Source organism: Bactrocera tryoni, chromosome 2 (assembly GCF_016617805.1).
Source record: "Bactrocera tryoni isolate S06 chromosome 2, CSIRO_BtryS06_freeze2, whole genome shotgun sequence".
NCBI lineage: Eukaryota > Metazoa > Arthropoda > Insecta > Diptera > Tephritidae > Bactrocera > Bactrocera tryoni.
In genome coordinates, this window is record NC_052500.1 from 76084453 (window position 1) to 76106309 (window position 21857).

The 21857-nt window shown below is 35.1% G+C and overlaps 1 protein-coding gene across 1 annotated transcript in view; it reads right to left on the minus strand.

Annotated features, from left to right (window-relative positions):
• LOC120768864 (gamma-aminobutyric acid type B receptor subunit 1) overlaps window positions 1-21857 on the minus strand; it is a 147393-nt gene that overhangs the window by 43050 nt on the left and 82486 nt on the right. The window contains exons 7-8 of the mRNA XM_040095619.1: window positions 13366-13515; window positions 4887-5029 (exon numbers count right to left, since the gene is read on the minus strand). Coding sequence (XP_039951553.1) covers window positions 4887-5029; window positions 13366-13515 — 293 coding nt within the window. The remainder of the gene's footprint in view (window positions 1-4886; window positions 5030-13365; window positions 13516-21857) is intronic.

Consider the following 21857-nt stretch of genomic DNA (forward strand, 5'->3'; position numbering starts at 1 on the left):
AGAAAAATGTAAAAATAGAGACACTGTGAGTGATTAGAGTAAGATCGAGAGGGTGAGAATAATAAAGGGATGGGTATTGAGTACAAGAGATGTGGAGATATATAAAAAGAGTGTAGTAGTTGGAGAGAAACATTATATGAGATAGAAAGAGAGGGAAATAATGGATGGATGGAAGGATGAAAAGATAAAGAATGGAAGGAAGACACAGGAAGGAATGAAAGATAGATAAGGAAATAAAGGATCGAGAAAAGAATGAGCATGGATAAAAGAGGTGGCAGGAAAGTGCGACAGATAACTTAAGGGAAAAAATAAGATTTATTAGTTTTAATTTGGAAGAGAGAGAGAGAGGGGGGGAGAGACAGAGAGATTGTGTTCCTAATCTATATAAGGTTTGCTAGCAAAGTGTTCGGTTTAACAACAAGGTTTTTCAAAGTGTCTGATTTGTAGAAATATGGCATAAAAATCATTTTTAATAAAAATTCTTTTTTTTTCACTATTCTATGATTTGAATAATGTTTTGAGGATCTTAAAGTGTTTATTAAGCCTTGAAAAATAGCGCTTATGGACCCAGATAGACCGGAGAGAAACAAGAGTACTAAAATGTGGCAGGAGCAGTAGAATTCCTCATCCAAAGGGCGCTGGACCCATCGACTTATACCGGACATCCACACGTGGATAGACACACGACATGGGGACTTAGATTTCTATCTGACCCAAATACTTAGTGGACACGGATGCTTTAGAAGCTACCTTTTCAGATTCCACAATGACATTAGTCCGAACTGTCCGACGTGTACAGAGCATATAGAAGACTCTGAACATGTATTATTTCATTGCCCTCGATTTTCGAATACAAGGGAACAGCTAAAAACCACACTCGGTGGTAGTTTTACGGTCGATAACTTGACCACACTCATGTGTCAGTCGACTAATAAATGGAAAGCTGTCAGCGAAGCGTCAGCGTTCATAATGACCAAACTGAGATCTTTTCAACAGACTAGGCGTCCGTCAGTCCGCGAAATAGAGGAGACTTAAATGTCTTGTCCCTCCCACGAAGTAATACCTAGCCGGTGGTTCCGTGGGAGAGTCCTGAGTTGGGAGTAGGTTAGGTTTAGCGGATTAAAGTTCCGCACTTCGGCTTTCGATGCTTCCCCCTACTAAAAAAAAAAAAAAAAAAAAAAAAAAAACCTAATCGCTGGTGATGGTTTTCTGAAACCAGGAATCCATTGAATTTATCGTTAGCATCCGAGCAGTAAAAAAATCCTCTTGCACACCTTTATTTGAGCTCAAGTTCCATTTTTAGATTAATTTTATTGTCTTCAAGCTCAGATTTGTAACCTTAACTAAGATAGCGCTTACTAAACTAAATTATAGAAAGAAAATATCCTTTATCCTTTACCATTTGACAGTTGATTTTATAAATTTTTAAACTCATAAATTTGGGTTTTTTGATTTTTCTTCATACAGACATATTAAATGGTTCTCCAAGTAAAGCTATCTAAAATATATTTTCAATATACATTTGAAATTCTCTGAGAAATTTTTAATTCAAAATGCAAAAATGTGCCTTCTTCTAAGCATATGCTAAACTAACATGGCTCTTTGGGCATTCAACTAGTGGTACACACGTCGTATGAGTAACCGCAGTTTCAATAGCGTTCGTCAACAGTTAACTGTATTTGCGGTCACTATGTGCAGCAAATGAACTCACTGCTTAAGTAAATTGCAAGCAATTAGAATCTGGACCTCCTGTACTACACATATTCTTATGCCCCACCCACACAAAGCTGTGCCCAGTGGCTCGCTCCTGCGTGCTACTAAGCTCACAATTCAAGCATACAAATTAAAGTCAAATGCAACAATGTGCTTGTAATTTCTGTCAACATTGTTGCAATACATTTCTATTTCCAGTTTTACTTGCAGCCGGGATTGGCTGCAACATCTGAAGTTAGCAAATATTTCTTTTACTGCGTTCGTTCGTCTTCCTATCACTTGTACGTTTCCATTTAATTAAGCACATCAACGGCAGCGCGCTAATGAAAGGAAACAATTTAAACTGCGTTAAGCATTTGCTCTAGTCGTCCTGGCCGGGTGAAATGTAGCTGAGATTTGCTGGAGAATGGAAAAATTACACTTGTTGTAGAGAAGATGGCTTATTGTGATATGTTACTTGCTGCTTAGTGCAAGTCAAGTGCGGGGAGAGAATTCGTTGTAGTGAAACTCTGTAGGAATGTAACAATTTTTTAAATAAAACTGATGAGCTGAAGGAAGTATTTATCTCAAATTAAGTGTGAAAGTGGAGTATTGCCAATTATTAAAGAATTCGGTGAGAATAGAGAGGGAGCGAAAGGTTTTTTTTTTATTAATTAGGATGAAAGAGTGAGATATAGATAGTGTGTCAATTCTGTTTGTTATTAATATTAGGTCTCTGAGTTATTAATATATATTCTAAACAGATGGTAACTCTGCGTGGCGACGTTCGGTAAAGTGAATGTTCAGAAAATGAATCCCTTCTTCACTTTTTTTAATTTCCCTTTTATTAGATATTAATTTATTTGGTCTTTTCATTTGGTAATTTTAGGTAGGTTAACATAAACGTTTAAAAATTGCGGTTTTTTGCCGCGATGGCAACTCTATTTGAAATAAGATTTTAGCAAAAACTCCTTATATAATTGCTGATAATAATTTATGTGCTCGTTAGAAATTTTTAAAAATATTTTTAATAGGTGGCAACTCTATTTGTAAACTTTTTCTAATTTAATGTTATGAAATTGTAAACTTTGGAGGCACACTACTATTATTATGTTTTTAATAACATTTTATATGCTTTTTTAAATTTACAATTTAGTATAAGGTGGCAACTCTGTTTGCAATTTTTTTAGAACAGCCTTACACAATTTAGAAGAGCTTTTGAAAAAATCCCATACCTTTAAAACAATTTTTAAATATTTTTTATTTTTTTTAAATTTGTCCTTATTTTTGTAATTCTCCTTAGGTTTATGAAATTGTTACTAAAATATGGAGTTGGCGACTTTCCCAAAAAATCCATGAATAGTTGCTTATAACATTTTATATGTTTAATAAAATTCTTTGTTTTTGATAGGTGGCAACGCTGTTTGCAATACTTTTTTCTAAACAGCCTTATGCAATTTATTAGAGCTTTTTAAAAAATCTACCTATTGAGATAAGATAAGATAGATAAATGAGGATTGCACCACGACCTTAAGTCTATTGTGCCCTCTCCTAAATCATAAAGACTCACCTAGCCCCAGCATTTCGATAAAGTCCAACATACTGCTAGGTGCTAGTGAGGCGATGAGATTCTTATTTGGAAACATAGATGCTTTTATCTGGCGTCTTGAGATTACTATGCAGTCAATAAGCAGGTGTTCTAGAGTTTCAGGCTCCCTGTCGCAGAACCAGGAATTTGCGCAAGAAGCTAGACCACGTGTTTTTTCAGCTTGCAGTGGCCGGTGTAGAATGCGACAAGTAGCCTGAGTTTGTTTCTAGGCAGAATGATTACATATTTACCTGCTGATGTTATAACCCCATATTACCAATTTGGTATGCCGCTTGTTTTGGAGTTGTTGCTAATACCTCTTTTTACCTACTCCTTCTTCCTTGCGGTGCAGCTTCTTTAAGTTATAAGGATTGCGATGAAGAGTTCAGATCCTACCATGTTTGTGTAAGCTTCGGTGCGGGCGAGCTCTCCAGCCTGTTCATTCCCGGCTATACCTTTGTGACCGGGCACCCAGATGAGGTGCACTTGGGTACTTTTCACTGGGCTATTCAGCATTCCTCTATACTCCAGCACCAGGAGCAATTTGATCTCATAGGCGGAGATGCAAGTAGCACTCGACTACCTCGAAGTAGAGTTATACGCTCGACGCGATAGCTGCATTGGAGGTTTATGCTATGCTTCGACTTATGGTAAAGACTTCTGCTTAAATAATGCTTGGAAAATTTCCCATAGGTATGGAGAGCATGACTTCAAGTGCTGCCTTTGGACAAGTGCGCATTGCACCCGACGAGCAGATGTATGCAAGTCGTAGCAGCTTCGATAGTTGGAGCCCCTGCGCAGCTTTTGAGGCCCAAGCCACCTGGTTTGCAGTTCCAAGATTAACCAGGTAGTCGATTGCACACCATTGGTGCTTTAGACGCTTCAGGTGTCAAGCAAACATGTTGGCTATCTCTACCTCTCGGACACCAGGGATTAGGTTCCTGAGGCTGGGCAGGGACCTACGTCTCGTGAACGGGACGATCTCAGTTTCCTCTTTGCATTAATTTGAGAAGAGTGTTCAAGAATTTACCTCTGGCTATAATAACAATGCCATCCCCGTATCTTTGTCAGCGGATTCCATTGTAAGTTAGCTAAACTAGCTAGTAGGTCTTCCACGATAAGACTCCATAACAGGGGGATAGCACTCCACTGTGTGGGCAGCCTATTGCAGTGCCGAGACGAGTCCTGGTATCTCCTGCTGTAGTTTCAACTATTTTAGAGCTGAGCTTCTCTGGTTTCAACCTATTTTTATGCTTTTTTAGATACTTTTAATTACTTCTTAATTTTTGTAATTCTCCATTGATTTATGAAATTGCTTATTTGTTCAGTGGCACTTTAGCGAGCGCTTAATTTAAGAGCTTAGAGGTTTACTTTTTCCTATATTTTATGCACTTGGTTCATCTCCGAAGGGTTATGTAGTATAATTTCTTTAGGTGTTAATTCTTTTTTTTATGAAATAAAAAATACTTTCAAAATTTCAACGTAACTTACATTTATATAGTTTCGATCAAAATAATATTTCATATATATTTTTCTTTGCAATGCTAAAATTTTCTCAAGCTTTTAGTAATTTGAGCGCAATTTAATAAATCTTTAAAGTACTCACCTCCTATGCTTATTCCATATGTTGAATACAATAAGTGCTAAGGCTACTAATATACCACAACTTGAAATTGTACACATACAGACAAATAATGGCAGCGATACTGTGCGTAAGACGCGACGTACAATTGTGCGATCCTGAGGTACCTGGAAATTTAGAAAAATATAATAAATAAAAGTTTTGTGGTTAGAAATGTGTTCAAAATTTGAAAAATATTATAAAAATGTTTTTTGCTTATTTATATTTTATTTGAAATTTTGAACAATATATTTTTGGAAAAAATAATTTTTGGGTTGTGAGAGCAGCTTGAGTATGCACATATGGAAAACAATAGTCTACTCCACTACTATTTGAAATACCCGACATATTGTTGTCGAAAAATCTAAACTAGATGGCGCTGAGAGCATAATACCTTAAAAAACGATTTGCCTTCTATTCAGAATCAGATTTCGGTAAGAACATAGTCTACATAATTGGTCTAAAAATATCGAATCCAATAGATGACCCTGCGTGCGGAATATCTGCGTTAGTCGATTAGCTTTTTATTCGGAGTCAGATTTCGCGGAACACAGTTCTATTGTCTAGTCGAATAGACGAGAGCGGAGTATCTGCGAAAGTGGATTAGCCGTGTATTTTGAATGAGATTTGAAGAAGAACATAGTCTTACCATATTTATCTTTTATTTGAAATGGGCGAAATATTACCTCAAAAAGCTACTCCAGATGGCGCTGGGCACAAGATATTGCAAAAAGTTTATTTTCTTGCTGTTTCAATTGTCATTTCGAACAATTATGAAAGCTGTTACTACAATTTTTAAAAGCTTAAGAAAAGGTGCTTTAAACATACATTTGTAAGACATAACCACCTTAATACTTCATCAGAAATAGGGTTTACTTGACACTAGGCGTATACGCAACACTCATAGCGATACTTTTTCACCCAATAAACCCATCATTATTCTCTGTCAAATCACGAAGACTCTCAAAAGTCGCATACATTAAAATCAGATACATATAAACTCATTAAAAATTCATCCAAGCGCCACACTTGAGATTTCCTCCTCGCTCCCACTAACTGCAGTTCGAATAAAATTTATTGCCTGCCCCAGTTTAGCAAGAATCAAGAAGAAAGTAAAGCAATCGAGCGAATGCTGCGACCAAAATCAATCAATGCCTTGCGACTTTTGCCATTAAATGTTTTTGCGCAAACTATTCCAGTGAGATTTCACACAAAAAAAAAGAGAGAGAGCTCTCAAAAATTAAAATGAAAGTGGGGGGGGAAAGAGCAAACAAAATACCGTACGAATTGGCACAAATTGGCATTCCGCAAAATTAGCATGCAAAGAATTACCAGCGACAGCAATTTAACTGCAATGCCATGCAGTTGTCAACCTCAATACATACGAACACAAGAACTTGAGCGCAAAGCAAGCGGCAAAGAGTTCGCCAAGTCGCCGAGGTAGAGGCGGTTATGTAATATTTAAATGTGCAGCTGCCAGCAGAGGGAACGGCGCAACTTCATCAGTAATTAAGGCAATCGAACTGTCATTGATGCTGTGGTGCGCAAGTTCTCTGCGAGGGCGGACTGAAAAATGCCAAGGCGGCTAGTCAGTGGGGAAAAGTTTTGCTCATGCAAAATGGCAGTAAAGTAGAAGAAGCGATTAATTGCAATGTGCTGGTGACATCATGCGCTTTGTGAACGCCGGAAGTCTTTAATGAGTGTGTAGTGAGTTGGAGTGAAAGAAGGGAGGATTTACTGTTATTTTCATTTTCTTTATCAGTAGGCGATGTGGGAAGCTTTGTAGAGTTGATATGAATGCTGCGATGTAGGCCAATATTCAATAGTAGCAGCTAAGATTGTTAGTATTTTGAAGAATTTTACTTGAAAAAAAAAATTCCAGAAAAGTTCCAGAAATTTTGTCTGTATTAAACCAAAAAAAACAGAATATTTTAATTTATTTTTGGTTGGTATTTTCGTGGAAAAAAGGTTTTTATTTTTCTTTGTATTAGTTATATATTTTTTTTATTAATTTTTTGTTTTTGAAAAATTATTTTTTTTTTAAAGTGGTTACACATGTTAATTAACACAAAATTTTATTTTAGTAAATTGCTTTAGTTAATCATGACTATCAGTTTTTATGAAGGAAAAATTTTTATAAAAGGTTATAATAAAAAAAATATTTTAATTTAATGTCTGCGTTTTTATGCGAAAAAATGTATTTAATTCTAAAATGTTTTTAGTTCTAATAAGTTTAAATTATTAACGGAAAAAAATAAGTTTAATTTTGTGTATTAGTTTGTATATTAAAATTTTTTTGTTAGAAATGTTTTTTAAAAAAAGTTCTTATATGTGTAAACATTTAACAAAAACAATTTGTTAAAAAGAAGTAAGAAAATTTTTATATCTTTATATGCTTGTATATTCATAACATTTTTTTCATGTGGTAAAAATAAAAAAAAAAAATATCTACACGTACAAAAAAATTATTTACAGTCTATTATAAATGAAATACATTTTAAACAGAAAGAAAAACAAAAAAATTTAAATAAATTTTATTTAAACATTTTTTTTTTAATTTTATTAAAATATAAAAAACATTTTTTGCAAAACAATTTAAAACTATTGTTTTCAAAACATTCAAATAACACTAAAACAAAATAAAAATCTGCATAAATTTTTAAATTTTTATGCATTATATTTTTTTTAATTATTTTTTTTTCAAAAAAAACTATTTTCAAAAAAAAAAACTAAAAAATTTATTGGCATAAAAAATCTTAATATTTATTACATTCTTTATGTTGCATTAGATTTGAATGATTTTGGTGAATCTTATATGTTGAACAAATTTAAAAAATACGGCAACTCACTTAAAAATATTTATTGCTTTCTGCACTATACATACATATATACGTCTGTTCAATGCTATCAAAAACCATACATGACGATGATTGTACATAGAGCTGATCTCAAATAAAATTTTCTCGGTGCATGGCAACTCTTATTAAAAAAAATGGTTTTGGTGATTTCAGAATTAATTGTATTTACTTCATAATAGGTTACGAAAATATAGTTTTAGCTGATGCTCCTAAAGTGGCGCTAATATAACATAAAAAATTTCAGTCCATGGCAACCCTATTGAAAAAACTTTGGTACTTTCAATAGCCTTTTATCTTAGTTTCAAAGAACTTGCTTTCTGGTATTTGTGAAATCGATATTTTAACTAGTTGAAACAATAAGTTTTTTGCGGTATAAATGATATAATTTTATAAATAAATTTATCATTAAAAGAAATAATTTTTTTAATGTGGCAAAAAACCTTTCACTTCTCTTCACTCCCAATTTTTTTCATATTTTACAGATTTTATGTTTATAGTAAACATTTTTTTACAATTAGTTTTAAAATATGGCAACTCTGTTCAAATTAAAAATAATTATTTCTACCTCATTGACTTAACAGTGTTTGGGTTAATAATAAAATTTTGTTAATAAACAGTTTTGTTGTAAATATGACCCCCTGCCCAAATCAAAAAAATAATATTATTCACTTATTTTACATATTTGCTGTTTAAAATAAAAAAAAAAATGAAATAAATGTTTTTTTTTCAAAATATGGCAACCCTGTTCAAATGAAAAAATGAATATTATTCACTTACACTTGCACTTACAGATTTGCTGTTTAAAATAAAGAAAAATTGAAAGAAATATTTTTTTTCAAAATATGGTAACACTACCCAAATATAAAAATTAATTATTTTACAGAATTGCTGTTTAGGATAAAAACAAATTGAAAGACATATTTTTTTCTCAAAATATGGCAACCATGTTCAAATAAATAAAATTAAACCTCCGGATTAAGTTAATTGATTTTGTGTTTATAATAAAAATTTTGGCGTAGTCAGTGATTTTTCGTATACATATACATACATATGTACGTACATAAATGTAACTACTGCAAAAGCTGTACAGTAGCGCTGATTACTCTCCGTTAACTGTATTTCAGCTGTCAGCAAGCTATCAATTCCAATGCCCTACCACTGAACCGCCAAAACAAACCACATAACAATAATTAAAATTCACTCAACAAAAAAAAATACGTATACGCCCCACCGCGCCGTCTACTAATGCCATCACTGCATTGATGCTCCACTCGTGTGTGCGAATAACCCGCAAAAAGCAATTTGCACCATTTTTCCACTGTAAATATATCATTCACACTCGGCTGCGCCTAACGTGCCACAATCGAGGCATACCCAAATGGAGCAGCATAATTTTTTCACGCCAGCAATTCAAATTCAACTTCAAATGCATGTAAATTGACACACACACACACACATACATATCACTGGCGCTACGAATAGGTGTGCGCACCACACTTAGTGGGTAAAATGGAAAAAGTGAGGCATTCACATTTATAAATACGTTTTAGATTGCAGTTGCACACTTGAAATGCTTAACAGTTAGCGAGCGATTCGATTTCAAATAACTGGCTAACGCTGCTTTGTGGGTGTGTGCATTGTGTGTGTCGCTAGTGCAAGGGTGTAATCAATTTTCACTCTGCATATTCGAGAAGCCATTTTCAGAAACACAGGGGCATGCATACATACACACCTATGAATATACATATACACACACATACATATGTACATAGATAGTCAAGCGCCTGCCTGCTTTTCGCAGCAAGCAAGGCATTTCGTAGTCTCTTCGGCTGTCTAACTCTGCGCGCCTATTAAAATATCGACGACATGCCGAAATGGTGTGTAGTGGAAATAGATAAAATAGGCGAGTGCAAGTATGAATATGCGTGTGTTTGTGTATATGAAATATGTTTGTGCTGGTGTTAGAGTCTACACAACGGCTGACAAATTCAATTCATTGCCCACTGGCGCTTGGTAAAGTGCACTTTTCACATCCATTTGCCGCACGAAATCAAATAATCCTTCAATTTCACGTATACGCCATGGCACACTCATACTCAGTCCGACTCGCTCGCTCTCTTGTACGCTTAGCGGACAGTTGTTGTGATTTCGGCGCGTACTTATTTTTTTATTTTTCAACACAATCTGAAATTGTGATTTTGTTGTTGTTGCTGTAGGTTGGTGAATTTGCCTAAAAAAGCAATGATTTATTCTCAAGCACTTCCGTCAGCAAATCAACAGCAGCAAGTCGGTAGTGAAAAGGCTTTATAAAAGAGCGCCGACTCACTTTTGCAGAGTCACTTTCGGAATATATATATATATATACATATATTAGTATGTATGCATAGCTGTGTATATATGCCTGTGCGAACATCCTTTCTACCACCTTAGCTTTGCGCATTGAAGTGAGCTTCATTTTATCACCTGCTCAAGTTAAGCGTTTGGCGCGAAGTGAGTGAGTTGTGAGTGTTGTTGTGAAGTGGCTGAGTGCTGCGCTCGGTTGCCGCCTTTGAGCGGCGGTGTGAATTGAGCTGCTGGCTTATTTGAATAATTTTCTTAAATATGCAAGAACATGCGAGTCAAGGACGCCGGCACTTGCCTTTCATACATATTCGGTGTAGGCTGTGGCATTGAAATAACTGTAGCTATGGACTTCCAATTGGTTGGTTTGGACGCTGACTTGTTAAGTCAAAGTGTGGCGCTTTTTATTGCTGGCAGGCAGAGCGACAGCAGCACCAAAGTAAATGGCTAGCGCATATGATTGAGTTTCACGTCTCATATGTGGGTGGATTAAAGCCGGTATGAGGAGTTTTTGTTAAGGCAGGCGCTAATGGACGTTTATAGCTTGAAAGGAAATGAAAAGCGAGTAATTCTTGCAGAATGCTTAGAGATTTGAATTGATACTCTAGTTTTCATTTCGGTGGCGACAACAGATATGCTTTTCACAGTTCATCTTCTTCAGATATTAAGAAAAGTAGCGAGGATATTCTCTCAAGACATTTCATTCAATGTTGGTTTAGTTTTACCAAAAACACAAGTCTTTTTGATGGTTTAAAACCATCAAAGACGGCCCAGAGATCATGAATACATGCCTTTGTACGACCTTCGACCTCTTCAATTGATGAAAATATTAAAAAAGTGAGGGACGTGGCGCTTGAGAATTGTCAGGCAAGTGTCGTGTTGTCGACATCTCTCGCGGGCCCGTCCGAATGATTTTGGTGGCTTCGGATTTGAAACGCATTCTTGCTCCATTCATGCCGATTAAGCTGACTTTTTTTTTCAAAAAGAGTTGCGTAAACTGGTCTCTTTGGACATGCTTGATCGTAAGGATTTCGATTCCACATTCATAAAGAGAGAATTATAACTTCTTTGTTCTGTTTATGAGTTTGACATGCAAAAAAATTCAACAATCATCGGTGTTCAGTCGATCGCAGAGATAAAGTTGAAGGCGCTGAAAGCCATTCCATGAAGTGCCTATAAAAATTAAATCATGAATCATTGAATTGCAGAGTTAATAGTTGTAATGCATACTTTTGAGCGCTCGATGTGAGTATTTTTTCATTAATCTAATTTTTGCTTTTTCTTAGTCTCAATATTGTGGCATTATATTGCTGGGGCTTTTTTGTTTGCAAATTTTTTCATAACCAGTAGCCTACTTTTTGGCCGTGTATCAAAGCTGTTAACGGGAAACAGAGAAATCAAATTTATATTGACTTCTTTTGAAATAAAAGAAATTATAAAAGGCAGCTGAGGTTCAGTTTCTTTCATATAATTTTCTCTAGCGTAATCTATATGTTTATATTACTTTTCTGGGATCGTTTTAACTAAATTTCTCATAATTAGTGGCCTACCTTTTGGCTGTGTATCAAAGTTTTCAACGGCAAAGCACCAAAATTAAATTTATATTACTTATTTGAGCCGGCCGAGTTCCAGTCACTTTCATACAATTTTTCTTTGTCTCATCTATGAACTTGTACTATATTGCTAGGAGATTTTTTATAAATTTCAAATTAGTAGAATAACCTTTGGCTGTATTTCAAAGTATTCAATAGAAGGATGAGAACCAGTTCCTTCTACACAATTTTTTTTTATACGTTAAACATTTTTGTTCCTCCAGTAAGTACTACTACTACTTTTAGAACTTGTTAAATATAGCAAACTCTTCTTCTATCATTACTGGCTCCATATTTGCTAATAAAAGACATATTTGTCGAATATCGAGGAAGCATCAAAATTTTCCTACTTTTATACTAATAATTGTGAAATATTGCCTACTTTTAGGCGTTATTTAAAAACATGGTATACACTTCTACGGATATCTTAACTGTTGACCATTTTGGATAATACTTTTCTCGTAAAATATATCCGAATGTTTAGAATGTAGCAAAGTTTGCCAACTTTTATAATAATATTTGTTAAGTGTAGCCTACTTTTGGAGGTGATTTAAAATTATAGTATACATTTCGGTGTTTCTCTTAACTCGTTACATTTTTGGTAATATTTTTTCTGAAAAAAACAGCAATGTTCTCGATAACATATTTCGTACCTATTTTTTCACTAATATTTGTAGAATATTGCCTACTTTGAAGCGTTATTTGGAAATATAATTAACTTTTCATTGTTTATTTCAACTTGTTAAAGCTTCGGATAGTAGTTTTCCAGTAAAAAATGTCTGCGTAATGAGTATGCATTAAAGTTTGTCCGCTTTTATTCTAAAATTTGCCAAATATTGTCTACTTGGAGGCATTTTTTAAAAACATAGCATACATGTCGGTGTAGTTCTTAACTATTTCTAAATACTAAATATTTGGATAATAGTTCTCGAGTTAAAAAAGCCGTTTAGTAAGATTTTCTCGGCTTTAATCGAGAATACGGCGAAGCTTGTCTACGTTTAAGCTATTTTGCTATTTTGAAAAATCTTGCTGTCACCAGCTTTGTGCTATCAGCTCTTGAAATATTACTTAAGTACATAGTTTTGATAAGAAAATTTAATAAATAAGTGTATAACAAAGTTTCGGGATCAAAATATTGATGTTCCATGTTTGTCCTAGGTTCTACTGAATTATATTCATTAGCAATTTTATGTTCATTGACAAGGAATTCTTTCTAAATCCTCGAAGATTTCCCAACTCATATCTTTTCTGGAATGGACTAGAGAGGCTATAAGATGGTTGTTTACAGGAAATATAGTAAGACATTAAACATAAAATTTTTAGAGATGTGTATTCTAACCTTGTTACTCTATTCACAGTGTTTAAGATAATAATACAACAGTTAGAAGGAAGAAATAATTTATACAAAATAAAAAACTTTATAACAGGTAGTAGATATGTATAACAACAACATTGTTCGTAAAAACTTCCTTTTATAATTTTTTTTCGCCATTTGGCAAACTTATTGGCCTTCTGAACTAAAACTCATAACAAGTTTTTCTATGTAGCATACACTAATTTAATTGTTAAAATAAAAATAATTCAATTATTATTTTCACTTAATCAAAAACCATTTTTAAACAAGTGTAAAAATTTATTCTTTTATGATAAGAAGTTAAATTTAGCTGTACTTACTTTTCCACCACTCCACTGCTCCATATTTAACCACGTTAAATTATCCAATTGCGTATCGTAATAACCCAATTTTTCATATTTTCCATTCACCATTTGTTCGATCTGGGTTAAGGCAATACGATCACCCTGCGAGCTGAACGCAACGACGCCCTGTAAAAATATAAAAATACATTTTAACTAAGAGAGATAGTGGCTATATTGAATTTAAAATTTGAAAAAATATATATTTTTATTCAGCTCAGACTAAATATTGGGTAGTCGAAAAAGTCTTTTCGTATTTTGGCAATAGATGTCGTTGCAGTATATCTGCAGTATTGCTAATCATATTGTGTCATACCATATAGTGCTGAAAAGGCGAGATTTTAAGCTTCATTTAACTTAAAAAAAATCGAGGATGTTGAAAAAAGTTACAGCTGTTCAAAAATGGGAAAAAATAATGAAAAAATTCGCAATATTTTGAAATTTTTGTATAAAAAAGGGAAGCATGCCATGCAAGCCACCAATGATATTTGTGAAGCTTACGGAGACGATGCTGTATTAGTTCGTGTAGCACAACAATGCTTCCCTGGTACACATTTGTTTATTTATTTTTTAGTATAAATATAAAAAAATAAGTTGAAGTTTGTTTAGAAATACGAAAAGCCTTTTTCGACTATCCAATATGATCAGTTGGTGCACCCTTTAAGACCATGTAAGACATGTTAAATTTTTTTATATGTGAAAAGCCTTCCCATAAAGCTTAAAAAAAAACTAGTTTCCATAAACATATATTTTGGTTTTCCTCACTTTCAATTCGCCTAAAAGCATGCTATAAATTTGTTGCGCATTTGCAATTGCGAAAGTGAATGCATTTGCGCTCGACACCCATATTTTATGCACCAAACAAACGATCGACTTTATTTTTATTTATTTTTTAACTTTCAGTTACTCTAGCCTTTGGTCCCCTTTTTTAAAGTGGAAAATGCATTACCGTCATTATTTAGTTGTTAAAGTTACTTTATTTGAATATTCTAGTTAGTCGAAGCAGTTTTCGTTTTTTGTGGCAACTCTGCTTTACACTCCATGAAAGTGCAAATGGTGTTAGTTACTCTGGGGAAAAGCACTTACTCCTGCATGCAGTTACTCCAAGTGGCGGTTAGTCGAGAAAAAAGCACTTTTCCATTTAATGGTTGCTCTCTACAGATGAAATTAATGGTTAGCGAATTTTTAACTCATATTGCTTCAGGGAATGTATTCAAAAATTTATCTATAAGTTTGAAAATTTGAAGAAAAGTAATAACAAGTTGGCCTTTACCGTTATTTAAAGAACAAAATCGATTTTCGAGATTAAAGCTTTATCGTAAAATTCTTATCGATTCAAGGCTATTATATAGTATGTCATGTCATTACTTTCATTAGTTGATAACTTCCTGAATCATGTCTATTTAAAAAGTTCTAATGAAAGTTAAATATTTTCCCATTCTTCTACACAGAACGACAGTAATTAAAAGAAGCCTACATTTAGGCATTTCAAAAAACGTATTTTTTTTTAATTTTACACTAGGTGTGCTCCTTCAGAAATTTGGACAACACGTAAAAGGTCGATCTTTCTGGGATCATAAGTCAAAGTTAAATTAGAAAAATCTATTTTTTTGATGCGCCTAAATGTAGGCCACTTTTACTTTACTACTCTCTTAGGGAGCACATACAATATGAAAGTAAAAAAAAACATATTTTTTCACAGGCTATACTTTTAAAAATAACATACTGAAATTTTGACCCAATATCTGAAACAGTTTTTAAATTAAAGCCTTTTAAAAAGGAGGAGCCAAATTTAATTATATAGATTAGTCTATCTTTTAACGCTTTAATTAATTTGTTTTGTAATTATCCTTAAAATACGTATAAGAGTGCCCTCAAAGTTTTTTTTTGTACGTAACTTCCAAAAAGGTTTTTTCTAGGCTTCGCGCCAGGTGTGTCCCTTAATCTACTTTCTCTTTCTTCAGTTCCGTTTAGGGATCAGTTTCTTAGACGCTCAAAAACAATTTCTTGGTAAAGAAAAGACACAAAGACACTCAAAAAGTTACCTACTTTTAAGTTTGTGGCCTTGCCAAAAAATCGATAATAAAAAATGCATACTTTTAGGCGTTCGGCTTAATTTAGATGTCAAGGAAGATTATTGCATGGATTTTTATTCAAAACTTAATATAAAATTAAACTTTCATTTAACTGTTGCCTACTTTTAGGCCGATAGCTTTGCATAATTTTAGGCCTCTGACTGTATTTTGTTTCTAGGGAAAGTTATTAGAAGCATTTTAATTAAAAATTTAATATAAAAATATGAAAAATTAAACTTTGTTGTTATTGTTGCCTACTTTTAGGCTAATAACTTTTCTAATTTATTATACATATATATGTATGTGTATCGATAGAACTGATTAAAGTATTACACATAGTACTTTTCGGCGCGAAAACCAATTGTTTTCTTTTTGCGGGAAGACAATGTAAGAATCTTAGCTAAAATTTGTATAATAATATGAGCATTTAAAAAAAATATTGCCTACTTTTAGGCGAAACCTTTTTTGAAAGGTCTTAATTATGACTTATACTCTTATTAAAATGGTTTTTGTGTTAAGAAAACATGCAATTTAATCATATATAGTATGCTTCACTACGCTTTCAAAAAACCGTTGCCTACTTTTAGGCCGTCTAGCTCAATTTTTAAGCAAACTACTGCACTCAGCAACGCTTGCTACTTGCATGAAAGCTAACTGCTGAAAATGTCTGCGCTGAAAAACATCTACTTTACTGCGCCCAAAAATATGCAGCATTTTAAACGCAACACCGCATATACCGCAGGCACCCGGCTAACAACATCATGTAACCACTAGACACAGCGGCAGGTTCCAACTACTTTAGTGCCTGGCAGAAGCACCGCGCATACAAGCATGTTGGTGTTGCCAGCCGAAAAAAGAAGCTGCTTCCCTGCAATGCCGTAGCGAATTGATAGTCTCGCCCCTTTGGTGCTTTAGTAAAAAAGTTAAATAAACGGATGACAGAAAAAAAATCGCACAGCGACATGTGCCACGCAACCGACCATGGGGTCCCGCAGGAGTGTTGGATATGCCAGTCCGTTGCTATGTCAAGCAGGAAACGGCACAGTTCTCATTTGTTGTTGCTATTGCTGTTGCTACTTAGTTAGCTGACTGTGCGGGGGGTGTTTGCTCGGCGTGGCAAGTGTGCAATTCACAGGGGCGCAAAAAATGTTCTCACTTGTGTATTTACGCATTGCTGACTACTGACTGCTGATTGCCAGTTGCCGGGGTTTCACCAGCCGTTGTTGGCTGCTGCCACTTTTTTAGTACTAACATACCGGGTCCATGCATTCGCATATCCCCCTTTGTGTGTGCATATGTTTAGTGTTCGTTGCAGCAAATTTGTTTTTGTGATTTCTCTTCAAAACAGCTGCAGTACCGTGTTTTTCCTAAAATGTGGCAAGTACTTTAACAAGCTGGCAATTTACGGCAGTTCTATGGTTGTATATGTATGACGGTATTTCTGATGTAAATGGTACTACGCAACGACGCATAACATTTTCTGAAACTCTATGGGATCGATTTAGAACTACGTCCAATTCCGATTTGATGTAATTTTGAACTACTTGATATGGCTCCGGTTTGTTTAAAATATATAAAGCCAAGCTTGGGCTTATAAGTTGGGGCAACCTTAATATGGAAATATTCGAGATCGAAGCTTTTTAAAGCACTGGATACCAAATATCTGACACTTCGAACTCATAGTTGATATTTTATTGAAAATATCAGTTAATCCTATGGTAGTGGAACTAAATAGACGAACTTTAAGATCGTATTAATGTGTACGTTTCATATTTCGTCCAATCCTTTGAACTCCAAAGTTCCTAGATACTTGCGTCGAGTTCTACATAGTGCTCGACAAAAGCATAGGAATTGTTCCAGCGTCTGTCACACAGAACGTTAGCGTTTTTTGCGAACTTTAAAAGCGACTTGATGTCTGTGTTTGATATTTCGTAAAGTTCTTTGAACTCCAAGGCTTGAGTGGAGCTCTAGTTAGCGCTGGACAAAGGCATAGGAGGTGTTCCAGTGCATTTTTTGCATGTATCGTTATCACATACTTATGTCCATCCGGCTCGCATGTAATACCGGTAGGTTTTGACCTGTCAAGAGGCCAACAGCCCTCCGGCAGTCTTCTCGAGACCGTGTGTAAAAAGCAGGTGAATTTTCCTAAGGGTATCTTCCATAAGATCTTAACGATCCTGTATTCACTTAAATCATTCCATCTCGCCCTGATCTGGCTGTCAGACCATTCGTCAATTTCGTTCTTAGTGACTTCCCTATTTCCTGTGCTTGTTCAGTAGCCAGACGGATACCACTTTTGGCAATCTCATCAGCTGCTTCGTTTTCCGTTACTCCTTTATGGCTTGTAACCCAATATGCATATATGCTTTGTGGCATCCGCTACATCTAAGGCTTCCCTGCTTCTAAGAACATACTTTGACGTAATGCGAAGTGAGTTTATTGTCTTATTTGATTCCTGTCTATCGACATATATTTATCCTTTTTATGTTATATCCTTCGTTGTTAGCTATCTCAACCGCTTTCCCGACTGCAAATGCTTCAGCTTGGAAGATACTGCAGTAATCCGGAAGCTTGAAGGGCCACCTGAGATCCAGCTCTAATCGGTAGATTCCGGCTATCAGCCCATTGGGCATTTTGAATCCATCTGTGTAAATTCCGCCGTAGTGTCGCAGGCTTCTGCGCTATCTATCTCCTTTAGTGTGACATGGAACCTTCTCTCCCAAACAAAGCACACGGTTATGTGATCCAATTTGTCCACCAGACCGCCGCTTATTGAGTAATGCCCGAAGGTCTTTGTAGAGAACTCACCTAATGCCGACAAACTTGCTGCTGATTTTGCCGTAGAGCTTTCTACTGCAATGTGGACTGGTGGTAGGTTGAGTAACCTTAATATTGCCGGCGTTGGAATGATCCCCGTAGTGCCCCTGTTATGTATAGTTAGTCGTTGTACCCGTTCCATCGGTTTTTTGTACGAAAGTTTGCTGACAGCCTTGCTTCTTTTATCTCGACAAGAACTGTCAACACGGCAGAATTTTGTCCAAAATTACTCCCAGATACTTGATAAGTATGTTTTCATTGCAGTACTTCCTTGTGAAGAGTACCATATCCGTCTTATTAGTATTTAGTTTTAGGTTCGTGCCTGTCCATTCACTTAATATAAAGACTTTTATATAATACTTTTGGTCGACTTTAATCCAATTTATATGCGGGAATATTTTAGAGTGCAATTTTCTGGTAATAATTTGTCTTGATGTCTTAAAGGGATAAATTGGTTCAATTCTTCGTTTAGCTCCCGCATATTACCTAATATAAGGATGATTGAATTTTCGACAATAATACTTCCCTCTGCCCTATCTGCCTAAAAGAAGGATTTTCGAACTTCCTGTCAATCTTAATCAAATATGGCTCAAATCGGTGCAGATCTAACCTTAGTTCCTACTTTGTGCGGATGAGATCTCATTCCGGACGACCTCCGAGCTCTTCAACCGATGAAAATATTAAAAAAGTAAAGGATATGGTGCTTGAAAATCATCTGCAAAGTGTTAGGGAGATGACAAGAGAGCTCCTCATCTCTCGCGAGTCCGTTGAAATGATTTTAATGGTTATTTTGGGTATGAAGCACGTTCTTGCTCGATTCGTCTGAGTTAAGCTGGTGTTTTCAAAAAGAGTGTCGTAAGCAGGTCTCTTTGGACATGCGCGATCATGCGATTCCGATCCCACATTCATAGAGAACGATGAGACACAAGTTTATGAGCTTGATATGCAAACAAATCAGCAATCATCGTAGTGGAATCAAGGTGATGCTCATTCTTTTTTTTTTTAATATTCGTTGTTTGGTGCATCATGAATTTGTTCCAGAGCAACAGAGGCCAATAGGGATTTCCATTTGGCCGTATCGAGATGTTTAAGTGAGAACATCCATCGAAAACGGCTGGAATGGATTTTATGGCTCATGGAATTTATGCGTTGATAACGCACCATCAGATTGTGTCCAAATTTCAAGCCAATAACGCAATGAATACCATCGAACATCCACCGCATTCACCAGTTTTATCTCCGTGTGATTATTTCTTGTTCCCCAAACTGAAACTACGGCTACGTAGAACACGCTTTCGATCGAAGAGACAAAAAAAAATTCGCTGAAGAAGCTGAAGGCCATCCCAAAAAGTGTTTATGAAAAGTGTTTCGAGGATTGGAAAAATCGCAGAAACGAAAAAAAAAATAAGTTTATTGTATCTGGTGGGGATTACTTAGAAGGCGACAAAATAAATATTGATGAATAATTGGTAAATATTGTGGGTTTTATTTACAGTTAACGGCTAATTCTTTCTCACAATGTACTATTGTACTAATCCAACTCCGTTTTTACATTTTTTCATTAATACTACTTGCTTTTGTGTTTATTTTTTCTGCTCTCAGTTACTTTATTGCATTTTCTTCATTCAATCGCACTTATTATTCCTGTCTTGTCCCCTTTTATTCACTTTGTTGTTTATGCATGTACTTTATTGCACTTTTGTGGGATCCTAATCGGATTTCACTTCTCAACACTTTGCATTTCTAATCGCTTTACCAGTTTTTATTTATTTTTTTTTATTACTTTTTCTTTGCGCACAAGGGTGTTTAGCCCTCATGAATACTAAAACCTTTTGGTGGGGATACAATGTACAAATGTGTTTTTCTTAAGAAATGTTACTTCTCTTTTCTCGTTATTGATTTGAAGTTGAGCGCTCGAAGACATTTGATAGTTTCTTTAAGAAAAATAACTGTTCATTTAAGTTTTATATAATTAACAGTTATTTTTCTTAAAAAAACTATATAATTTAAGTTTTATATAATTCACAGTTATTTTTCTTAAAAAAACTATCAAATGTCTCCATGTGCTCAAATTTAGTGTAATGTGTTATGTAGTTTTAAACAAGTTGAAGAATTTGTATTAGGGATCTATGATACATTTTAATTCAAATGTGAAGAGACAATGGTCTTTTATAGAAGGCATTGCTTTGTACGATTAAACCATATTCTTATTCTCTAAGCAAATCTATGACGTTGGGAAATTTTTTGTATTTCCCATTCGCGCGCGTTTCAGTTTTATTTCATATTTTTGGATAAAAGGCACATTCAGTGTGTAACTTATCCCAGTGACTTTCAAACTGTTTCCAGAAGGTTAACGTTTTCCGAGCACATTTTAGCTCTCTTTTGGCTGCTCAGTTCATTTGTTAAAGATTCTACTATTCAACATAAGTCTTCTGATATTCCTATATTTGAGTCTCCTTTCGAAATCTTTTTACAGAAAATTCCTTTCTAGCTCCATTTTATACTTCTCGGAAGGCCAGTATTCAGTCCTCAAATTTTTAGTGAAAGTAAAAGGTTTCGCTTATTTGCATTGTTTCCCTTAAAAACTATCCAACGTGTGTTAGTATTTTTGAATGAATTCTTCTACTACGAGATTCATCAGCTAAAATAGACGTGACTTTCTGGCTTGAAACGTGAGACCTCCAGCCATAATCCTGTTAGTTTGCTTAAGTGATCAGCAGAGATCAGAATCTCCAGTTCTCCAGATTAAAATTCAATACTATACCCCTTTCACTGCTAGAAACTCTGGTCAGCTGTGCTACCCAGAGCTTCTAAGCGCGCATTAAAAATACCTTATTATATCGACAATGTGCTTAGAGCTTGCCCCAAATTTGATGAGCCGGCTAATATCAATTTCGGTTCTCTCTCGTGGTTCGCCAAAAATATTACTACCGAAATGTTACAACCTCTGTCTTGCAAAAGCTAGACAAAAACGTTGTGATTTACGTGAGTACTTGCGGTCGCCGTCCTAACCCCTTGGTGCTTAAACGCACATAGATCATAGTATCATTTGGTTCCAATTCTTCGGGTGGATAGATACCTTTTCCACCTTTTTCCGGCACGCGGCCGCAGACACCATGAATCTCTCCAAAGGGCCAAACCCAGCAGATTGAACCGACCCCTTGGGCTAACTGTTTCCCCTGGTACCAGATTTAAGTCTCCGGTCAGATTGCTACTACCAGTTCAGCACCCATCAGACTCAATGACTGCTGACTTTTGTCCCTAAAACTTCCAATGTCTTTTCATTAGAAGGAAACTCCTTCAAAGTCTATAGTAACAGTTCCAGCTGATTATTATAGTACTACTATTTCTGACGAGACTAGGCTAAAATTCGAGGTAAGCCAAAAAAGCAGACTTACTGTGTATTGGATTTTAGTCGCCTCTTACGACAATCATACCTTACTGCGGGCAAATTCTATCCCTTGCCCGCTGGGGGACCAAAAGCTGTACAGTGGAGGAAAATGTATTTAGATGTTTCCACTTCATCTTCCTTCATTCAACTTTTTCAGTTTTCGTGCCCTAAATCATGAGACTCGCCAC